This window comes from Colius striatus, chromosome Z (genome assembly GCF_028858725.1).
Source record: "Colius striatus isolate bColStr4 chromosome Z, bColStr4.1.hap1, whole genome shotgun sequence".
Classification (NCBI taxonomy): domain Eukaryota; kingdom Metazoa; phylum Chordata; class Aves; order Coliiformes; family Coliidae; genus Colius; species Colius striatus.
The window spans coordinates 29,754,860-29,771,080 of NC_084790.1; the positions used below are offsets into that span (position 1 = coordinate 29,754,860).

General features: G+C 37.0%; 1 protein-coding gene across 5 annotated transcripts in view; it reads right to left on the bottom strand.

Annotated features, from left to right (window-relative positions):
• FER (FER tyrosine kinase) overlaps positions 1 to 16,221 on the bottom strand; it is a 156,068-nt gene that overhangs the window by 48,668 nt on the left and 91,179 nt on the right. For all 5 annotated transcript variants that reach the window (XM_062019471.1, XM_062019472.1, XM_062019470.1 and 2 more), the window contains 3 exons: positions 8,416 to 8,472; positions 4,920 to 5,035; positions 3,319 to 3,413 (listed from right to left, as the gene is read on the bottom strand). In XM_062019471.1, coding sequence (XP_061875455.1) covers positions 3,319 to 3,413; positions 4,920 to 5,035; positions 8,416 to 8,472 — 268 coding nt within the window. The remainder of the gene's footprint in view (positions 1 to 3,318; positions 3,414 to 4,919; positions 5,036 to 8,415; positions 8,473 to 16,221) is intronic.

The following is a 16,221-nucleotide window of genomic DNA, read 5'->3' on the forward strand; positions in this document are numbered from 1 at the left end:
TTCAGGCCCATCCTAAATTAAGAATCCTGATAGAATGTAAAGAAAAGAAGTTGGCAATATGATATGAGAAAATATGAGCAAAGGTAAGCCTACAGCAAAGAGAAACAATAGTCCAACTTCTGTTAGGAACACAAAATCAGAATATAGATGCATGGGTGTTGTGCTCCTCATTTTTTCTTTATTTAGACCTTCAAACTTGTAACTACAGTTGTCATAAAGTCATAACTACCAAACAAAAAGAGGAAATCTCCTTCACAAGCTCTGCATTAACAAAATGCTGTAATACAAAGATGGTTTCTAAACAAGAGTTTTTTTCTCAGTTCTTAGTCTAGTAAAAAATGTACAGACAAAGTCTATGCCACTGTAAGGGTCCTCGTAAGGATCCGGGAAGTACTTCTTTTTAGTTAGCATTTCAATGTCATTTAGGTAAAAAAGGAATAAGATTTTAATTATTTGCAAGAGTATTTTAAAGGTTATTATACATTTATTCATTATGCAGTCACAAATAATTTTTAAAACATCTGCTTTGCAAAATTGCTTTTTCACAGCAGCTAGTTAGCAGAACTTAAGCCTGCAAATAAGATTTTTCTATAGATATCTGTTAACTTAGAAATATATAAAATGTTTACAGGAAAAAATACTGAAGACTCAGTGTCTCAACTTCAATGGCTATCTTGGCAATTTTAGGAAGGTGAAGGGAAGACAGCAAAAATAATTTGCTTGGGATTTTAAAAATCATTAATTTTATTTTTCAGTCACTCTTTCTGTAAATTCCTGAATGGCAGTTTTACATCATATCTCTTCCATTCTGGTGAATGCATATATGAAGGATGTTGTCACTGCCACATGCATTTTAGCTTCTGTTTATATATGACAGGAAATATTTTAATTAGTTTTTTTCTTATCAATGAGAAGAATAGCTTTTGGAAAGCATCAATAAATTTAAATTATACAATTAAAAAATACTATCCTAGAAAAAACAGAACCACATACCTCCGAAATAGTACTGTTTAGAATACTGATTGGGGTTTTATTATTATTAGGTAGCCACCACAACTTACTGAGATTTTTATTTGTAGTATGCATGTCATAAAGAACAAAAGATGCCAGAATATGCTCTTCTGTATTCAGAGAAACTATTTCTTATACTTGTTTCGCAATAGTACTAGTTCCTTACAAGGGAAATAGGAGAACTCAGCTTTACTAGCATGATTTTTACTTTAGGACACATGTCATTGGCTATGTTAACACACACATATCAAATAAAGAGATCTGCTTACAAAGGATAGTTGGCTTTGACAACAAGCTTCATTCCTCTGATATATGTTGGCAACATCTGAATTATTTTTTCATGTAACAATGGGTGCATAGATGCTTAAATATGCATCTGCCACCTTCTCTATTGTTTTCACTGATGACTTTATACAGATGCGTAGTTGGACTAGATGATCTCTAAAAGTCCCTTCCAATCCCTACCATTCTATGATTCTATGATATACACTTGCAACATAGGAAAAAGATTTCTCTACAGAGACAGTTTATGACAGAATCATTAACAGAGTAACATAAATTCAAAATACCTTTTTAAAACCTGAACAAATTAAGAATCCAGATTGAAATTGGAATTTGGAATGAAAAGTAGAATTAGCCACTCCCGAGCCACATCCATAGCAGTCTCAAAAAACATAGTAACTGTAAAGCTTACATATATTTGTAAGAACAGTAGAAAAAGTGCCAACATGAAACAGAATTCTGAAAACAAGATAAATTCCACATTTTGTGAAGATATCTAATTTTTTCCTTGTTGAAAAAAATCTTGTCAGTTTTATTAACTATATGTCATTTCCATCATACATTTACAGAATTAAATTTCAAGCTAAACTATGTGATTTTTAGGCATCAGTCAGAATTAAACTGCTCAAACACCTTCAAGTGTAAACACATTTAAGACATACACAGACAAAGCAGTTACTGAGAAAGTTCTGTTGAGTGCAACATGCCTACCACCAGTCTGTTCTTCAAAAGGCAGCAACGAATACCAAATCATAGCCCTCACTATTATTATTTTTGGTAATCTCATCCAAAGTTGGCATTAGAAAACAGAAAACCAGTAACATCAAAATCAGTGGTTCTCTGAACTGATCTAAAGAAATGTAAAAGTGCGATAGCTTGAATGTAGTACTACATTTATGAAGGCAGGCAAGCTAAAAGCTAGCCAGAGGACTTAGACATCAGAAAAATGGAATTAAGAAGTTCTTGCAAATTCAAAGCCAGAAGACAGAATCATTATTTTCATAGACTTGGACTGCAAAATAGGCATGAGAATCAAAGAAATGTTCTCACTAATTCCTCTTTGAACTGGATTAGTATTTTTCAACAACTTTAGGCTCTGAAAACGCTGAATCAGAATGATAAAGGTTTTAAAAGATGAGGATTTATTTTCATCTTCAGTGACATCTGGAGAAGCTGATTATGCCTTAAAATCTAGGATGATGCTTTTAGTCTCCGTTTTAATAAAGTTAATCATACATAGAAATGTAATAATCTAATCCAATATAATTGAATAAAGGCAGAAAATTCCAGTAGGTCAAAGATTTCACCAGTACTAAAGACAGCAGTTAAAAATTAGAAACAATAAAATTCTTCATGAATGAAAGGGTTCTTAAAAGAGCTTGTTGTATCATTTTGATGACAAATCAAGTGATACACAACTACAGTGCTGCTTATTAAGCAATACCAGAGGCTACCAAACCCACATATCTTCCAGGCGCTGAGAAAATCAACAAAGAGGTAAAATTACCCAAATGCTGTTATCATCCCAAAGAATTACATTTTTTTCCAACCAGTGCTGAATAACTTGAACTCAAGATTCCTAAAATAAATCAATAGCAATCCAGAAACCAAAAAACCCCATTTTGTTAAAGAAAAAAATCTTTCATATTACCAGATGATCCAAATCTGAATTAGTGAAAACACTACTCAGCCATGAAGATACTTTTGGTACAAGCATCTTAAGATACACTACATAACTCTGTTGCTAAAGGAAGCAGCATGTAATATTTTTTTAGGAAGAAAAAGTAGAGCTGAGATAGCCTTCAGCAAATTCTGTTGTCTTGAATGGCTGTAGAAGAATTTATATCAGATCTGTGGAGCTCACTCCATGCCAAAGCTAGTAAAAACTAATATTTTCAAATATTTTTAACAAAGGTGACTTTTCAGCTCAGTCACAAGAATACTGATAAAGACAAGGAGACATACCATACCATACCATAGCTACAAAAACATGCTGGAAGAATAGAAAGAAAAAAAAAATATTACCTGGAACAAGCTCCATAACAATATAAATAGGCTGTCGTTGCGTGCAAACTCCTATAAGTTTTACAATATTAGGATGATCATACTGTTTGAGTATTCTGCAAAACACAGAGTAAGTTTATTATATTAACAAACTTCATCACACAAACTGATTATATACGATAGGAAAATATCTTATACCCTTAATATTATTTTAATAGGTCATGTCATTACTTCTATCATACAGAAAAAAAAAATGAAATAGAGAAAACATCATTCTGTTTGAAATGGAGGGCATATTGATTCACTAATAAATCCAGATTGGACACTATCATTCTTATTGTAATTTTACAATTTGTCTATATAGTATATGTGCATATAATTGAAACATGGCTTGACATATTTGCAGTTTCTCAAGACCACTTGTAATTAAATAGCATCTCAGTAGCAGAACAGAAGCAGTGTTATATCAAAAAAGCATGCACAACATGCTTCTGCACTCCCCTGCTCCACTTTTCAAGACCACATTCATTCCACATTTACTTCAAGAGATTAATATACTAAGTTTTAGAAGAATATGATGACAGCAATTTTAATTTTGGGAATTAAACAAAACCATTTACATCTTCTAACACAATACTTCAAGAAGAACATTTGCAGTCTAAACCAGCATGCTCTGCTTTATCTGTGATTTCAAAGGCAAGAAAGAATTCTACAGAGACCCTGCAACTTAAATGTTTGTTCTACTACTTGCTAACTTAAATCACTTTCTTTTTTTATTTTTTTCTAGGATCATAAGTAAAACACTAATCTACTTGGTACATACATATTTAGGGAGAAATGACCTATTTTGGGTTTTTTTCAGACTAATATTGCTGCATTAGTGACAGGGTGTTTAACAAACGAAACATCTCTGCAGTTGCCAAGTTACAAGCTGTTTAAAATTATTCAGTCTTTAAATGTAGATACTGTACTTTACCATATTGATCATACTAGTTTGGGAGTAAAAATTAAGACACTTGAAGTCTCATAGCAAGATGGAACAAGTTAATTTAAACAACTGTGAAACTATCTCAATACGCTCCTCTACTCTGAGGTCTCAGAATCTACCTATCTCCATCAACCTATATTTAGAATATTACACAGCATCAAATATCTTTACTGGAGCTAACTTTTCTTACGAGAAAATTACTAAATGGGGTCTATATCGGAACCTGGCCACATTTGATCAGTTTTGTTAGTCATGCATGTAAGGTAGGATGTAAAACTGCTATAATCACATTTAAATTAACAGCATCTTCCAGTCCTCTTTATTGCAATCCTTATGGCTTATCTCAGAAGAATGACTTAAAACAACAAAAATGTGTTTTATAGGCATAGCTTGGTTTGCCTAAGAGATAGTTTCAACAAGTGCAGATGCTACATGTTAAAAATGTTCATGTTTAGCTACCAGGGCAACGGCCGTGGAATGTACTGAGGGAGAAAAAAATGAAAAACAAAGTTTGACTACTGATTCTTTGAATTTTCCTGAAGGCCATATTTTGTAAATCCATCTAGTAACAAAACTTGAAAAAACACCCCAAATCACAACAAGAATACATTTAAATTAAATTTAGAGATCCTACCTGGCTTCTGACAGAAATTTTATTTTCAGTTCCTGAGGAAGGTCTTCTTTACAAGTTTTTACAGCAACAGGAGTTTTATCCTTTAATGTTCCCTTATATACCTCACCAAAATTACCCTGAAATCGAGGGGGAAAAAAAAATTATTTTAAGTAAATGGAATCTTTACAAATCTCCAGAAAAATAATGCAGACAGCTACTGCAACTGCTGTGGAATTTTGAAACATGTTTATGAAGTCAAATGAGGTTTTCTTCCAGTATCTGCTCCAAACAAAACAGTGCACACAGACATAGTACAACTATTTTATGGATACAGCATATGAATTCTAGATTAATCTTGCTAGAAAGAGAAAAAAATATGTGTAATTATGATTCTCATAAAACCTTTTAGCAACTTCTAAAGTTGATAGGTACTGATAGTAGTACTGTTTTTTTTCTTATTCTTACTTCTGTACTCTTTCACTACAGTATTTTATGAATAGTTTTTAACTTGCAGTCTTGTACGAGACCAAAAGACGATCTGTGAAGCTAGGACAAAACACATCACAGAGATATAAACACTGACTTATACAAGAAATAAAAAAATTAAATAGATAAAAACCCCTACTAAATAATAATTTTGATCATAAATTAAAACAACTAGAGAAAAAATTTTTTGTTCCATCTGCCCTGAAAGATTTATGTGATCCACATTTTTGTTAAAAGCTAAGCTCAGGCCTGCTTTATAATTTGCCTTCTAAAATAGCACTTCTACAGGCCAGGACATTACTTTTGATATCCAAAATGGGATGAGGTGCCTGAAAGTAAGGAACTGAGTGGCTCCCACCACACTTTTCATTTAGCCTTCTCGTCAGAAGTATTCAATAGTGAAAGCTGAAACCACCTTAAGGACTACTCTATGCCTTTTAAATTTTCTTTAAAATACTTTATTATTATTGCATACATTTTTTTAATTTAACATGTTCCTTTCATGTAACTTGCACTTTGTGGTATAGAGAATTAATATTGAATAAATAAACAGACTATTCACTCCTGAGGTGAAGGAAAATATTCATCTTTTCTGAGATGTGTATTCTCTATGCAGTAAGATGTCATGATTTTCTCCCTCATCTTTTCCAGGCCACTCAAAATTTTATAGACTTTCAAACTTCTCACTTCCATAGTGAGTGGCTGTGATGAGCAAACGCAGACATACAGAAGGGAAAGGCCTACGAAAGTTAGAAAGACACGATTCACTGTAAACTAACACCATGATAAGAAACCTCAGCTCACTGGAATTGGAACCGCTTTTTAGTAAAGGCCGTGAAGACCCTGAAAGCTGATAACTAAGAAGCTGGTGTGCAGATAGCTGCAGATAAGAAGGACCTGGAATGTGGAAAACAGAATTGTTTGCATCCTGCTCCATGGCATGGAAATCTACCAGTGACACTGAACAAGTGTAAGCTCCAAGAGGACTTATTACAATATGAAGCGGGGATAGGTCATGAATATGTAATAGGCGCTTATGCATATCCCTACCTGTACCCTGTAAGTAGCCCTTTGTTAGACAATAGCGTGTGCAATCTTGGCAGAATTATCTCCCTTGCACCTGCCAGCGCAATAGATACCTGCTTTATAACCCTTAACCGTGTTATAGAGTTTGTTCTGCATGTCAGCTGTAATTAATATTTAACATTTTACCATACAGATGCTGATGGTCCTGCCATTTTTAACGTTTCTAGTCTGACTACATCTTTCTAGGGGTGGATATGTTAACAGATTTATACTATGTTTGAGGAAAATTTTGATCCCCTTGTGTATTTTTTAAAGAACATATCCTTCTATAATCACTTTTAAGCACTGTGTTGTCTCTATTACAGAATCACAGAATGTTAAGGGCTGGAAGACACCTCTAGAGATCATACAGTTCACCCATCTGCTCAAGCAGGTCCAGCTAGATCAGGGGGCACAGGAACGAAGAGAGAAGGACATTCCACAACCTGTCTGGTGAAGTGGTTTTGCCTGAGCCAGCCCCATCCCAGAGCAGTTCGTGAGGAGCTGCAGCCCATGGGAAGGACCCATGTAGAGAAGTTCATGAGGGACTGACTCCTGTGGGAGGGACCCCACAGTTTAGCAGTGGGAAGTGTGAGAAGGCCTCCCCCTGAGAAGCAGCAGCAGCAAAGTCCATCTGAAATGAACTGACCACAACCCCCATCCCCCATCCCCTGTGCCACTGGTGGGGGAAGGACAGAGAGTCTGGGAAGAGGCAGGGGTGGGTGGAGGTATTTTAAGAATCAGTTTTATTTCTCACCTCCCTGTTCGTATTGTTCCTTTAATAAATCAAACCATTTTCTCCCTAAGTTGAGTCTGTTTCGCCCGTGATGCTAATTGCTGAGTGATCTCTCTTTCCCTACCTCGACTCCCAAACTGCTCGTTACACTTCTCTCTACCTGTCTTGTTTAGGAAGCGGAGTGATGTTATGACTTGGTGAGCACCTGGCACCCAGCCAGGGCTAAACCACCACACCTGGGCAGCCTGTGCCAGGGCTCCCTCACTCTCACTGTAAAGTAGTTTTATGGAACATAAAAAATGCTTTGACTCAAAAACATGTAATGTATATATACATTCAATTTACTAAATTAATCAATTTTTAAGATATTTCATTTTTAGCAAGATAAAGCTTTTCTATCGCCTGATTATTTTTTCCTTGCTCCTATTCTTTTTAAGAATGTGAAGCTGTCACATTACCTGTATTTTATGCAGACTCAGCTCTATCTACTGGCAGATAATACTTTTTCTCATCTTACTATGCAAAAGAGAGTTTATCCTGGGTAATGTAACTTTCAGATAGTATTCAGTTCCCCTCTTTCTTGAACAGTTTATCAATTCTTTTAGTGTGTACCATAGTAAGAAGGCAATTATTGCTTTCATTTGTTTCCTCTTAATTTAAGCCTGTTTTTCAGTTTCTGAAAAATCTTTTTGAACATTGAGTCCAGAAAGCCCTTCACAACTGTCTTTTTACATGCAGAGGTGCCTAAAAATGTAATTGAGATACAGGGCTTACCTAATTTTAAAGACTGCTCCTAAGCAGAATTTGAGATATAAACTACACTATAGAAGAATTAATTTAATAGATATGATAGTGAAGTTACCCAACATTCAATAAATCACACAAAAACAACAAACATTTGTTGGATTTCATAATCTTATTATATCAAATTGTGCACATATTGTTATTTGTAGATTTTAATTTATATTTTTGCATCCATTTTGTAAGACTATGTGAATTAAACCAGCTACATCATACTTTATAGAAATCTAGTTAGCTTAAACACCTTCCAAAAGAGAAAAATATGTTTGCTAATTAAACACTTTCAGCACATATTGTCTTGTGTATTGAAGTAGAAGAATTGATATAAAAATTATACACCACAGCAATTTAAAAGACAAGGCAAACAAGGAATATACAGGTTTAATGATTAATATACACTCATGTTACTTAGCTCACTTGATTACTTACTTTGCCCAGCAATTCTCCCAGCGTGACATCTTCGTGATTGAGAACCCACTTCTTATCCTATGCAAGGAAAAGGAACAAAGAATTTTCAGTCTGTGTAAATATGTAAGACACAGTTTCTATGAGACACATTTCAGTAGAAATGGAGTTAAAGAAGTACTACATTCAAGCCACTCAATGAAAAGTATGTCAGGAAGTTTTAAATCTAAGTGTTTAAAAAAAACTATATCATAAAATTCTGAAATATACCATATGGCAAGTTTCCATCAGATTAAAACCCACAATATGACAGTATATATGTGGTTAGAGCACTATGCAAATCATACAAGCTCTGTAGATGCTATCTAGCATCCTGTTTTTAGCAATTACCCAAGTCAGAATCAGGCAAGATAATGTCATTTAACAAACAAAAAACCTTATTGCCAGATAAAACCACAATTTTTCTCTTCAGTGTACATGAAAAAGAACTGACTGTTCTACTTATTAACAAGACACAGATTTGCATCTCTAATGTGTTCCGAGGCAGTTTGAAATACTACAGGCAACTTCTAGTGAAGACAACATAACATGCCCATTAAAATATTTTTTCAGTGTTGACGGCGAACACTGCAAAAACTCTGCAACAGCCTACAGACATATAAAAAACAATTCTAAAGTTTTGCTACACAGACATCATTAATAAATACTTAGCTAACATGTCACAGCAGAGTATTTTAAGTCCAACTCATATTTACTATTTTTTTCCTTTTATTTCTCTGTTAGTGCTTCATCTACTTATCATTTCACAGAAACTACTGCTGTTCCTCATGTTAGTGGCAAGGTCCTAGGCACTCTTTATTACTAAGGAAAAGGACAAATATATAAACAAACGTATGTCGACTCATTAAATAATTTCCAATTAAAGCTCATAGAAAACTAAGCCTAACATGCTGGCTTTGGAGTACCCCTAATATCTCAGATTACCAAGTTTTCTGGACCATGGATGATCTGCAGTGACCCTGACTGGAAGACTGTCATACATCAAAGTGCCAGTCATCTGCATCACAGTTAAAAGAATTGTACCCAGGCCTGTGCTGTGCTGCACAACTCCCTTGGCCACAGGATGAATTCAACACACAGACCCACATGTGGCCAGTAGAAATAATGAAGAGAGTTATTTTCTTGTTAGAGTCCCATTATAGCTCGAGTTACCAAAATGTGAGAATCTCTGCCACAGGCAGTGACTGTCTAGCAAGCTGTATGTGGAACAGCAGCCCATTCAATGGTACACCACCTGGGGCCCCCACTGTCTGAAGTGGTGAAAGAATGTCCATACTATTCTTTCCTTATAATGTTAGCTTTAATAGTGTTATGGTTTGGCCCAGCTAGCACAGAAGAACTGCAACAGTCTCTTACTCAGTGCCCCCATTCACCCCCACCCTTGTTAGGATGATGGAGGCTCCAGCGAAGTGGTAGGAAAAAGATAAGCAAGTTTATTGTGGATTGAGACAAGGGCAGGGAGAGGTCACTACCAATTACGGTTCGAGGCAAAACAGACTCCAGTACTCAACTTAGAGAGGAAAGTAGGAAAGTTTGTATAGGTCCAAAAAGTCACAAAGGCTCCTGTAAGCAAATCTTAGTGCATATTCTAGAGACTCTCTGAATGCCTCTATTCACCCAAACTTCCAGTGCACAACCTGGGGCAGCCTCATCATATGATGGAAATCATGCTTTGCCATTGCTCTTCTCTGAGTGGGGCATTGAGAGACTTGCAAGGAAATTATCACTAACCATTGACTGACTTTTCAGACAAGACTCTGATTAAAGCTACTGTCTAGCTGATCAGACATCATAAGTAACGTACTTCCTCCTTCTCCTCCTTTTGATTTTGCTAAAATCACAAATGTTCTGTTCAGTGACAATTTTCTTGATATTTTTTGCTGATTGGATTCCTCATTCAGAAGGTGTTACATGACAAAACAGACATGAAGTGCCATCAAACTGCACACTTAACCAGTCAAACACAAGTTTAAGAAAACAATTTGCAAAGGAAGCTGTAAAGAGAAAAAACCCCACAAAAATATCTACTCGGAAGTGTTAGAATAATGGTTTTTAACACGGAAATAAGTAATGTAAAAGCCAAAAAGTTACAGAATTAAAGTTTAATGGATTTTCTACTGCTTAACTCTAAAGATTTTGTACTTCAGTGAATGACTTTTCGAAAATATTGACAACGTGGCATTTCAAAAGCTTGTTTAGAAGAAAAAACCTCATGTATAATCCTTAAGAGGACTAATTAAAGAAAATGGCACCATAAAGTGGAATCAAATGAATTGAAATTGAAGGATTTGTTATGACTGTATCAGTACATTAATCACTGCCTGTACTTTTCATGCAAACTTTCAGTCATTTGGTATACCAGTGTAACCCATTCATTACGTTATCATGGCTCTGACAAGATTTTTTACAGCCAAAAGACTACTCAAAATTTGGTCTGCTTTGTTACTTAAGTTATTTTTGTTGTTGGCTTAGAAAACAGATCTCTCTTGATAAGCATTCGTAAATCATGCTGCCCTGCTAGTATCAGTTTCACAGGGTATCAATAAATGATATTCATTTCAATAGTACATAAATCAAGAGTTTGCTGCTTATGAGAGCGTTCTGTGAATGGAATTATTTTTGTAGGTATACAAACTATGTCTCAAATTTAGGACACTTATCACACATGTCATGCCCATGGCTAGGTGGCTAAGCCAGCAGTCTGAAAAGGTAGCAGGTGCTGCCTCAATGATCTTTTCTGCTTCTAGCTTGAATCTCTTCAGAACTGTTCGTTCACTATCCATCAGGCACCACCTGCAGAGACCTCAAAAGCAGGCAGCTATCTTTCTGATCACATTTCTCATAATTCATTTAGTATTTTAACTTGTCTATTTACAACAGAACCTGACGCCAGGAATATTTGCCAGATGATCCAAATGTGATTAGCAAAAGACATATATGGGAATGCAATTAACAGAACAGAAACTGTTAACTCTGAATTTCTATATATCTAATTTCTTTCCTCTCACTCTCATTCTCCTCCCTCCAGGTTTCTCTCTCAGGTTTAGTGAAAGCCTGAAAAGACCATAGAAAGGGCTATGAAAACAGTATTTTTTTCCCACTAGGAAGTATCAAAATACAACTCTCTTCCTTTCCTTCCCCTGCCTCTTATATAGCCTTCACTTTGTGAGTGTTGTCATGGAGCTTCTGGATAAATACTACATCCCATTTCTCTATTTGAAAAGTAAATTAATTCACTAGAGATGGCTTTTTGAAAGGGAAGAAAAATTTCAGGTACTTCAGCACACATTTTACACCACAAACCCCATGCAGACAGAAATATCTATGCCCTACCAGTACTTAAGCCTGTAATTTTCTCCTAAGATTGCAACTTCTTCTGAAGGTGTATGACTCTGCATGTAGAGAAGAGAAGCTGGAAATCTAACTCGGGGCTTTGCATTCTGTGATAGTAGTGAAGCACTTCCAGCTATGGTCTGTAAGTCCACCTGTGAATTCAACTCTGAAGCTGCAGCTGGGTCCCTCTGCACTAGTGATGTTGAATAAAGCATTTCAAGTAGAAATATTGAGTGAAAAAATGCTTAAGCTTCACATACATTGCAGTTTTATCTAGTATCTTAAGGCACTTGTGGAATGACACAACTGTTAAATTGCACAAAAGCAGTTTCTTCAGCATATAGTAAGAAAGGATCTAAGAAGAGAGATGCTGTGATCTACATCATACACACACTTAAAACTTGGGCACTGAAATTGAATCAAACCAGATTTTCTAGACTGCAATATGTTAGATATCCTTTTAAATACTGTTTCAAAACAAAGTGTCATTGGTTCAGATACTTACCTTTAAATAATAAACTAGAAAATGAACAACACTACAAGATGCAAAAACAAGACTGCTTCAAGTATGTTATCTTGCGAATTCTGTTCAACTTGCACTGAGCTGAATATGTCATCATTCAAAAAATTTGGATAATTGCCAATAATGAAATAAATCCATTAAGGACACAAAGGAATTGATGCATATTAGCATGTAATAAAAAAAAGTTAGAAACAAAGTGATGTCTTCTTCCTGTTTGATCACAAACTTCATGATCTTCTGTGTTTAATTTTGATCGTGAAGAAAATGCAAGTATTTCTCCAGTTGTTAAATGCTATTACTCTACAGAGTAATCATGCATGCAAAAGGTGCTGAAAGTGACAAAAGAAATGTGACAGCAAAATGAGAAATAAAAAATAATGTTTAGTGTAGGTATAAACACTGTAATGCCCATCAGTCCAAGTGACAGTAATTTTAATTTCAATAGAATTGCTTCTAAATCAAATGGAGCAAGTCCACCCTATTTCCATACCTAATCATAAACTCGTCTGAATGAGAGGGGAGGGGACAACTCTTGAGAATATTAAGGCCATCACTGTTACCCCCAGAAGGAACTCACTTATGATCTAGCTCTCTTCTTGCAACAGCACATGGAATCTCTCTCTATGCTTGTTCAGATTTTTCCGTTGTTAATCTTGGACCAAGGAACACAAAAGCACTTTAGGCAAGTCTAGATAAAGAAATTAGCACTTGAGCACACCTGGTAGTTATGTTAATGATATACCTTATTTCCATCTGGAATTAAGAAATACAGAAACTTTAACACATTCTGCTTCATTCATGTTTACTGGTTTCTCCCAGGAGGGGAAAGTGATTTACAGGAATGACGTGCACAGTAACTGACTTGGCTCAGCCCAAATAAAACTTCAGTGGGAAACAATCCTTTATCTGACATGAAGAGCTACTTGGCAGAGGTATGCAGTTGAGAGTCACCAAAAGGGTTATCAAGCATTGGAACAGGCTGCCCAGGAAAGTTGATGAGCCACTAACTCTGGAGAAAGTTAAAAGGCATGTAGATGTGGCACTGAGGGATGTGGCAATGCCACATTAAGGGTTGGACTCAAAGATCTTCTTAAAGGTCTTCTCCATCCTGATTGATTCTATGATTCTGAAGAAGACCCCGCATCGGCGGTAGAGACTCATTTTGATAATGACCCCATATCAGGGGCAGAGACTCATTTTGCTAAAGCTGGCCCCAGACCAGGGGCAGCGATTCACTTCATTAAAGGCCCCGAGCCAGGGACAGTGACTATGGCTGGAAGAGGCCGTGTTCCGTGGGGGGGACCCAACCACTTCACTGCAGATCCCGAGCCAGGGGCAGTTGATCTTCTTTAAAACTATGGCCCGAAAAGGCTGTGTCCTGAAGGAGGGACCCTTTATCACTATGGCCGGAGCAGGCTGTGTCCCAAGGAAGTGACACAATATCCACAGCTGTAACTGTAGGAAGGAACCCACAACAAAGCAGCTCATTAAACTTATGCCCAGAAGAGGCCTTGTCCCGAGAGAGAGACCCTGTAACTGCAGAAACTGCAACCGTGGCAAAGAATCGACACCAGAGATATTCACCAAGGACTGCATCCTGTGTGAGGGACCCTGTATCAGCAGAAGCCGCAGCTGATGGGAACAATCCACACCAGAGAAGTTTGTTAAGGACTGTGTCCTGGGGGAGGAACCCTGTATTGGAGCAGGGGAAGAATGCCAGGAGTCATCCTCATCTGAGAAGACAGAAGCGGCAGAGGCCATCTGTGAGAGACTGACCACATCCCCCATTCCCTGCTCCCCTGAGCTGTTGATGGGGGAGAAGGTAGAGATATTGGGAGCAGTGAGCTGGGCCCAGGAAGAAAGGAGGGATGGGGGAGGGAGATCGTAAAGTGCTGGTTGTCATTTTCTCATCATCCTACTCCCTTTTTGCTTTTATTCCATTCTGTTTCTTGTAGAATAAACTTTCCTACTTTCTTCTACCCAGTCGAGTACTGGAGTCTGTTTTGGCCAGAACTGTAATTGGCAGCAAGTCCTCCCTGGCCTTGTCTTAATCCACAACAACCTTGCTTATCTTTTTACTCCCATTTTGCTGGGGCCTCTGCCATCCTAATGAGGGTGGGGGTGAATGAGGGCACTGAGCAAGAGACTGTCGTGGTGCTGCTGTGCTAGGTGGGCCAAACCACGACACAGGGTAAGACACAGCTCCCTGACTAATGGGCTGGTTCAGTGACAGGGCAGTGCCAGGGTCAGTCCAGAAGACAGCTGGGGCTCAGGGTCCAAGACCAGACAGATGGGGTGTGTGACCAGGCACACAGAGGGCTGCAAGCCAGCAGGAGCCAGGGCTCAGCCTGGGGCTGAGTAGCAGAGCCTCAGCTAAAAGCTGCTGCCATGGGATAGGGTTTGGCCCTGCCTTCACTCCCACCCTGAGGTGAAGCTTCCAGCTGAGGGCTGGAAGGCGCAGCCTGCAGCTGCATTATCATGTGTTAGTCCTGTACCCCCAGGAGTAGAGATGCTCTCAAGGCCCTTACTGAGCTAGCTGTTGACTAATAAAATATTTGGAGTCCTATCACTGTATCTAACCTTTGGAGACACGTTGGAGATAAAACAGATCTAACAGATCTGTTGGCCAAACATTTAGAAACAAGTTTTCAACTAGGCACCTCACACCATGAAGGACTTGGTTATGGCTACCCTTCCCCCATGATCAGGTACTAGCTAACAGTCATCATACTGAATATTCATAAAAATAACAGTTTGGTAGTGAGTACCTTTCCAGAATCTCTGAGGCTACCCAGCACACTTTTAGCCAAAATATGGGTCTCTTCAAAGGTGAGAGTTACTTCAAGAGTTAACTGTAACTCACAAACTTCCTACCAAATAAACCAGTTATTAAAGAAATAAAACCTTCAACTGCAAAAAAGAATGCTTCAAAAATAACCAGAATTTTATATTTTTATTTGTAAAAATAAGGTATTCTGGATATGAGACGATGTCAGTAAGCTTCATGACTTCCTGGACCACCCTAAGTTTCAAGCCTTGAGCATCAGCAGGGAATCAATTGTGCATTAGTCTTTTCTTCAGTGGAGATGCAGATACCGGAGCTGTGTGCAAGACCACTGAGCCCATGGTATAAACAGCAAATGGTGGCTGTACAAGATGCAATTTACTTTTCTTTTCTGAGATATGAGACTGAAATGTTGATATTATTACTCATCATTTCTTCCAAACATGCTCAAGTCTAAAGTGCACTATTCTTCCTGCCTATCTGCTTGCTCTTATTCACGTGCAGAAATCACATCAAAGAAATCACAGATTATTAAGCCAGGAAGAAGGTTTACAAACTAGTTGCAGTAAATTATAACAGCTTTCAAAAAAATTAGAAAAAGTAACCCAGAAGGAATACTTAGCATTCAAATTCCCCTGACATTATTTTTCAGTAACCATATCATGAAAAACTCTAAAATGGCCCTGTTTCGAATTATCAAACAGCAGTAAGACAATTAAATACTAAACATTTTTAAAACAGATATTCTGGGAATTAGATACAAAGTTCCATGCCTTGGCTTAAATATTTGTGTTTTAAAATCTTTCAACTTCTAAGATGAGAGAGGAAATGGGATAAAATGCTACCTGTGTTTGTGTTCACCTTCAGAGTACCATCAAACAAAACCAAGATTCTTAACCAGTCTCCAAAGTAAGATTTAAAAAAGAGGAAGAGTGAGCAAATCCTTATCAGGTTCCATCACAGTATGAATAAACAATAATTCTATGTTATCATCACTGTTATTTGCTTATCTCAAACATGCAGATAGTTATTCATCACATGTGTATTCAAATATCACTTATTAGAACTTGACAAACCTGGGAAAAAACAGTGAGTAACAGTTGTGTATGTGTATCAATGTGGAAATGAG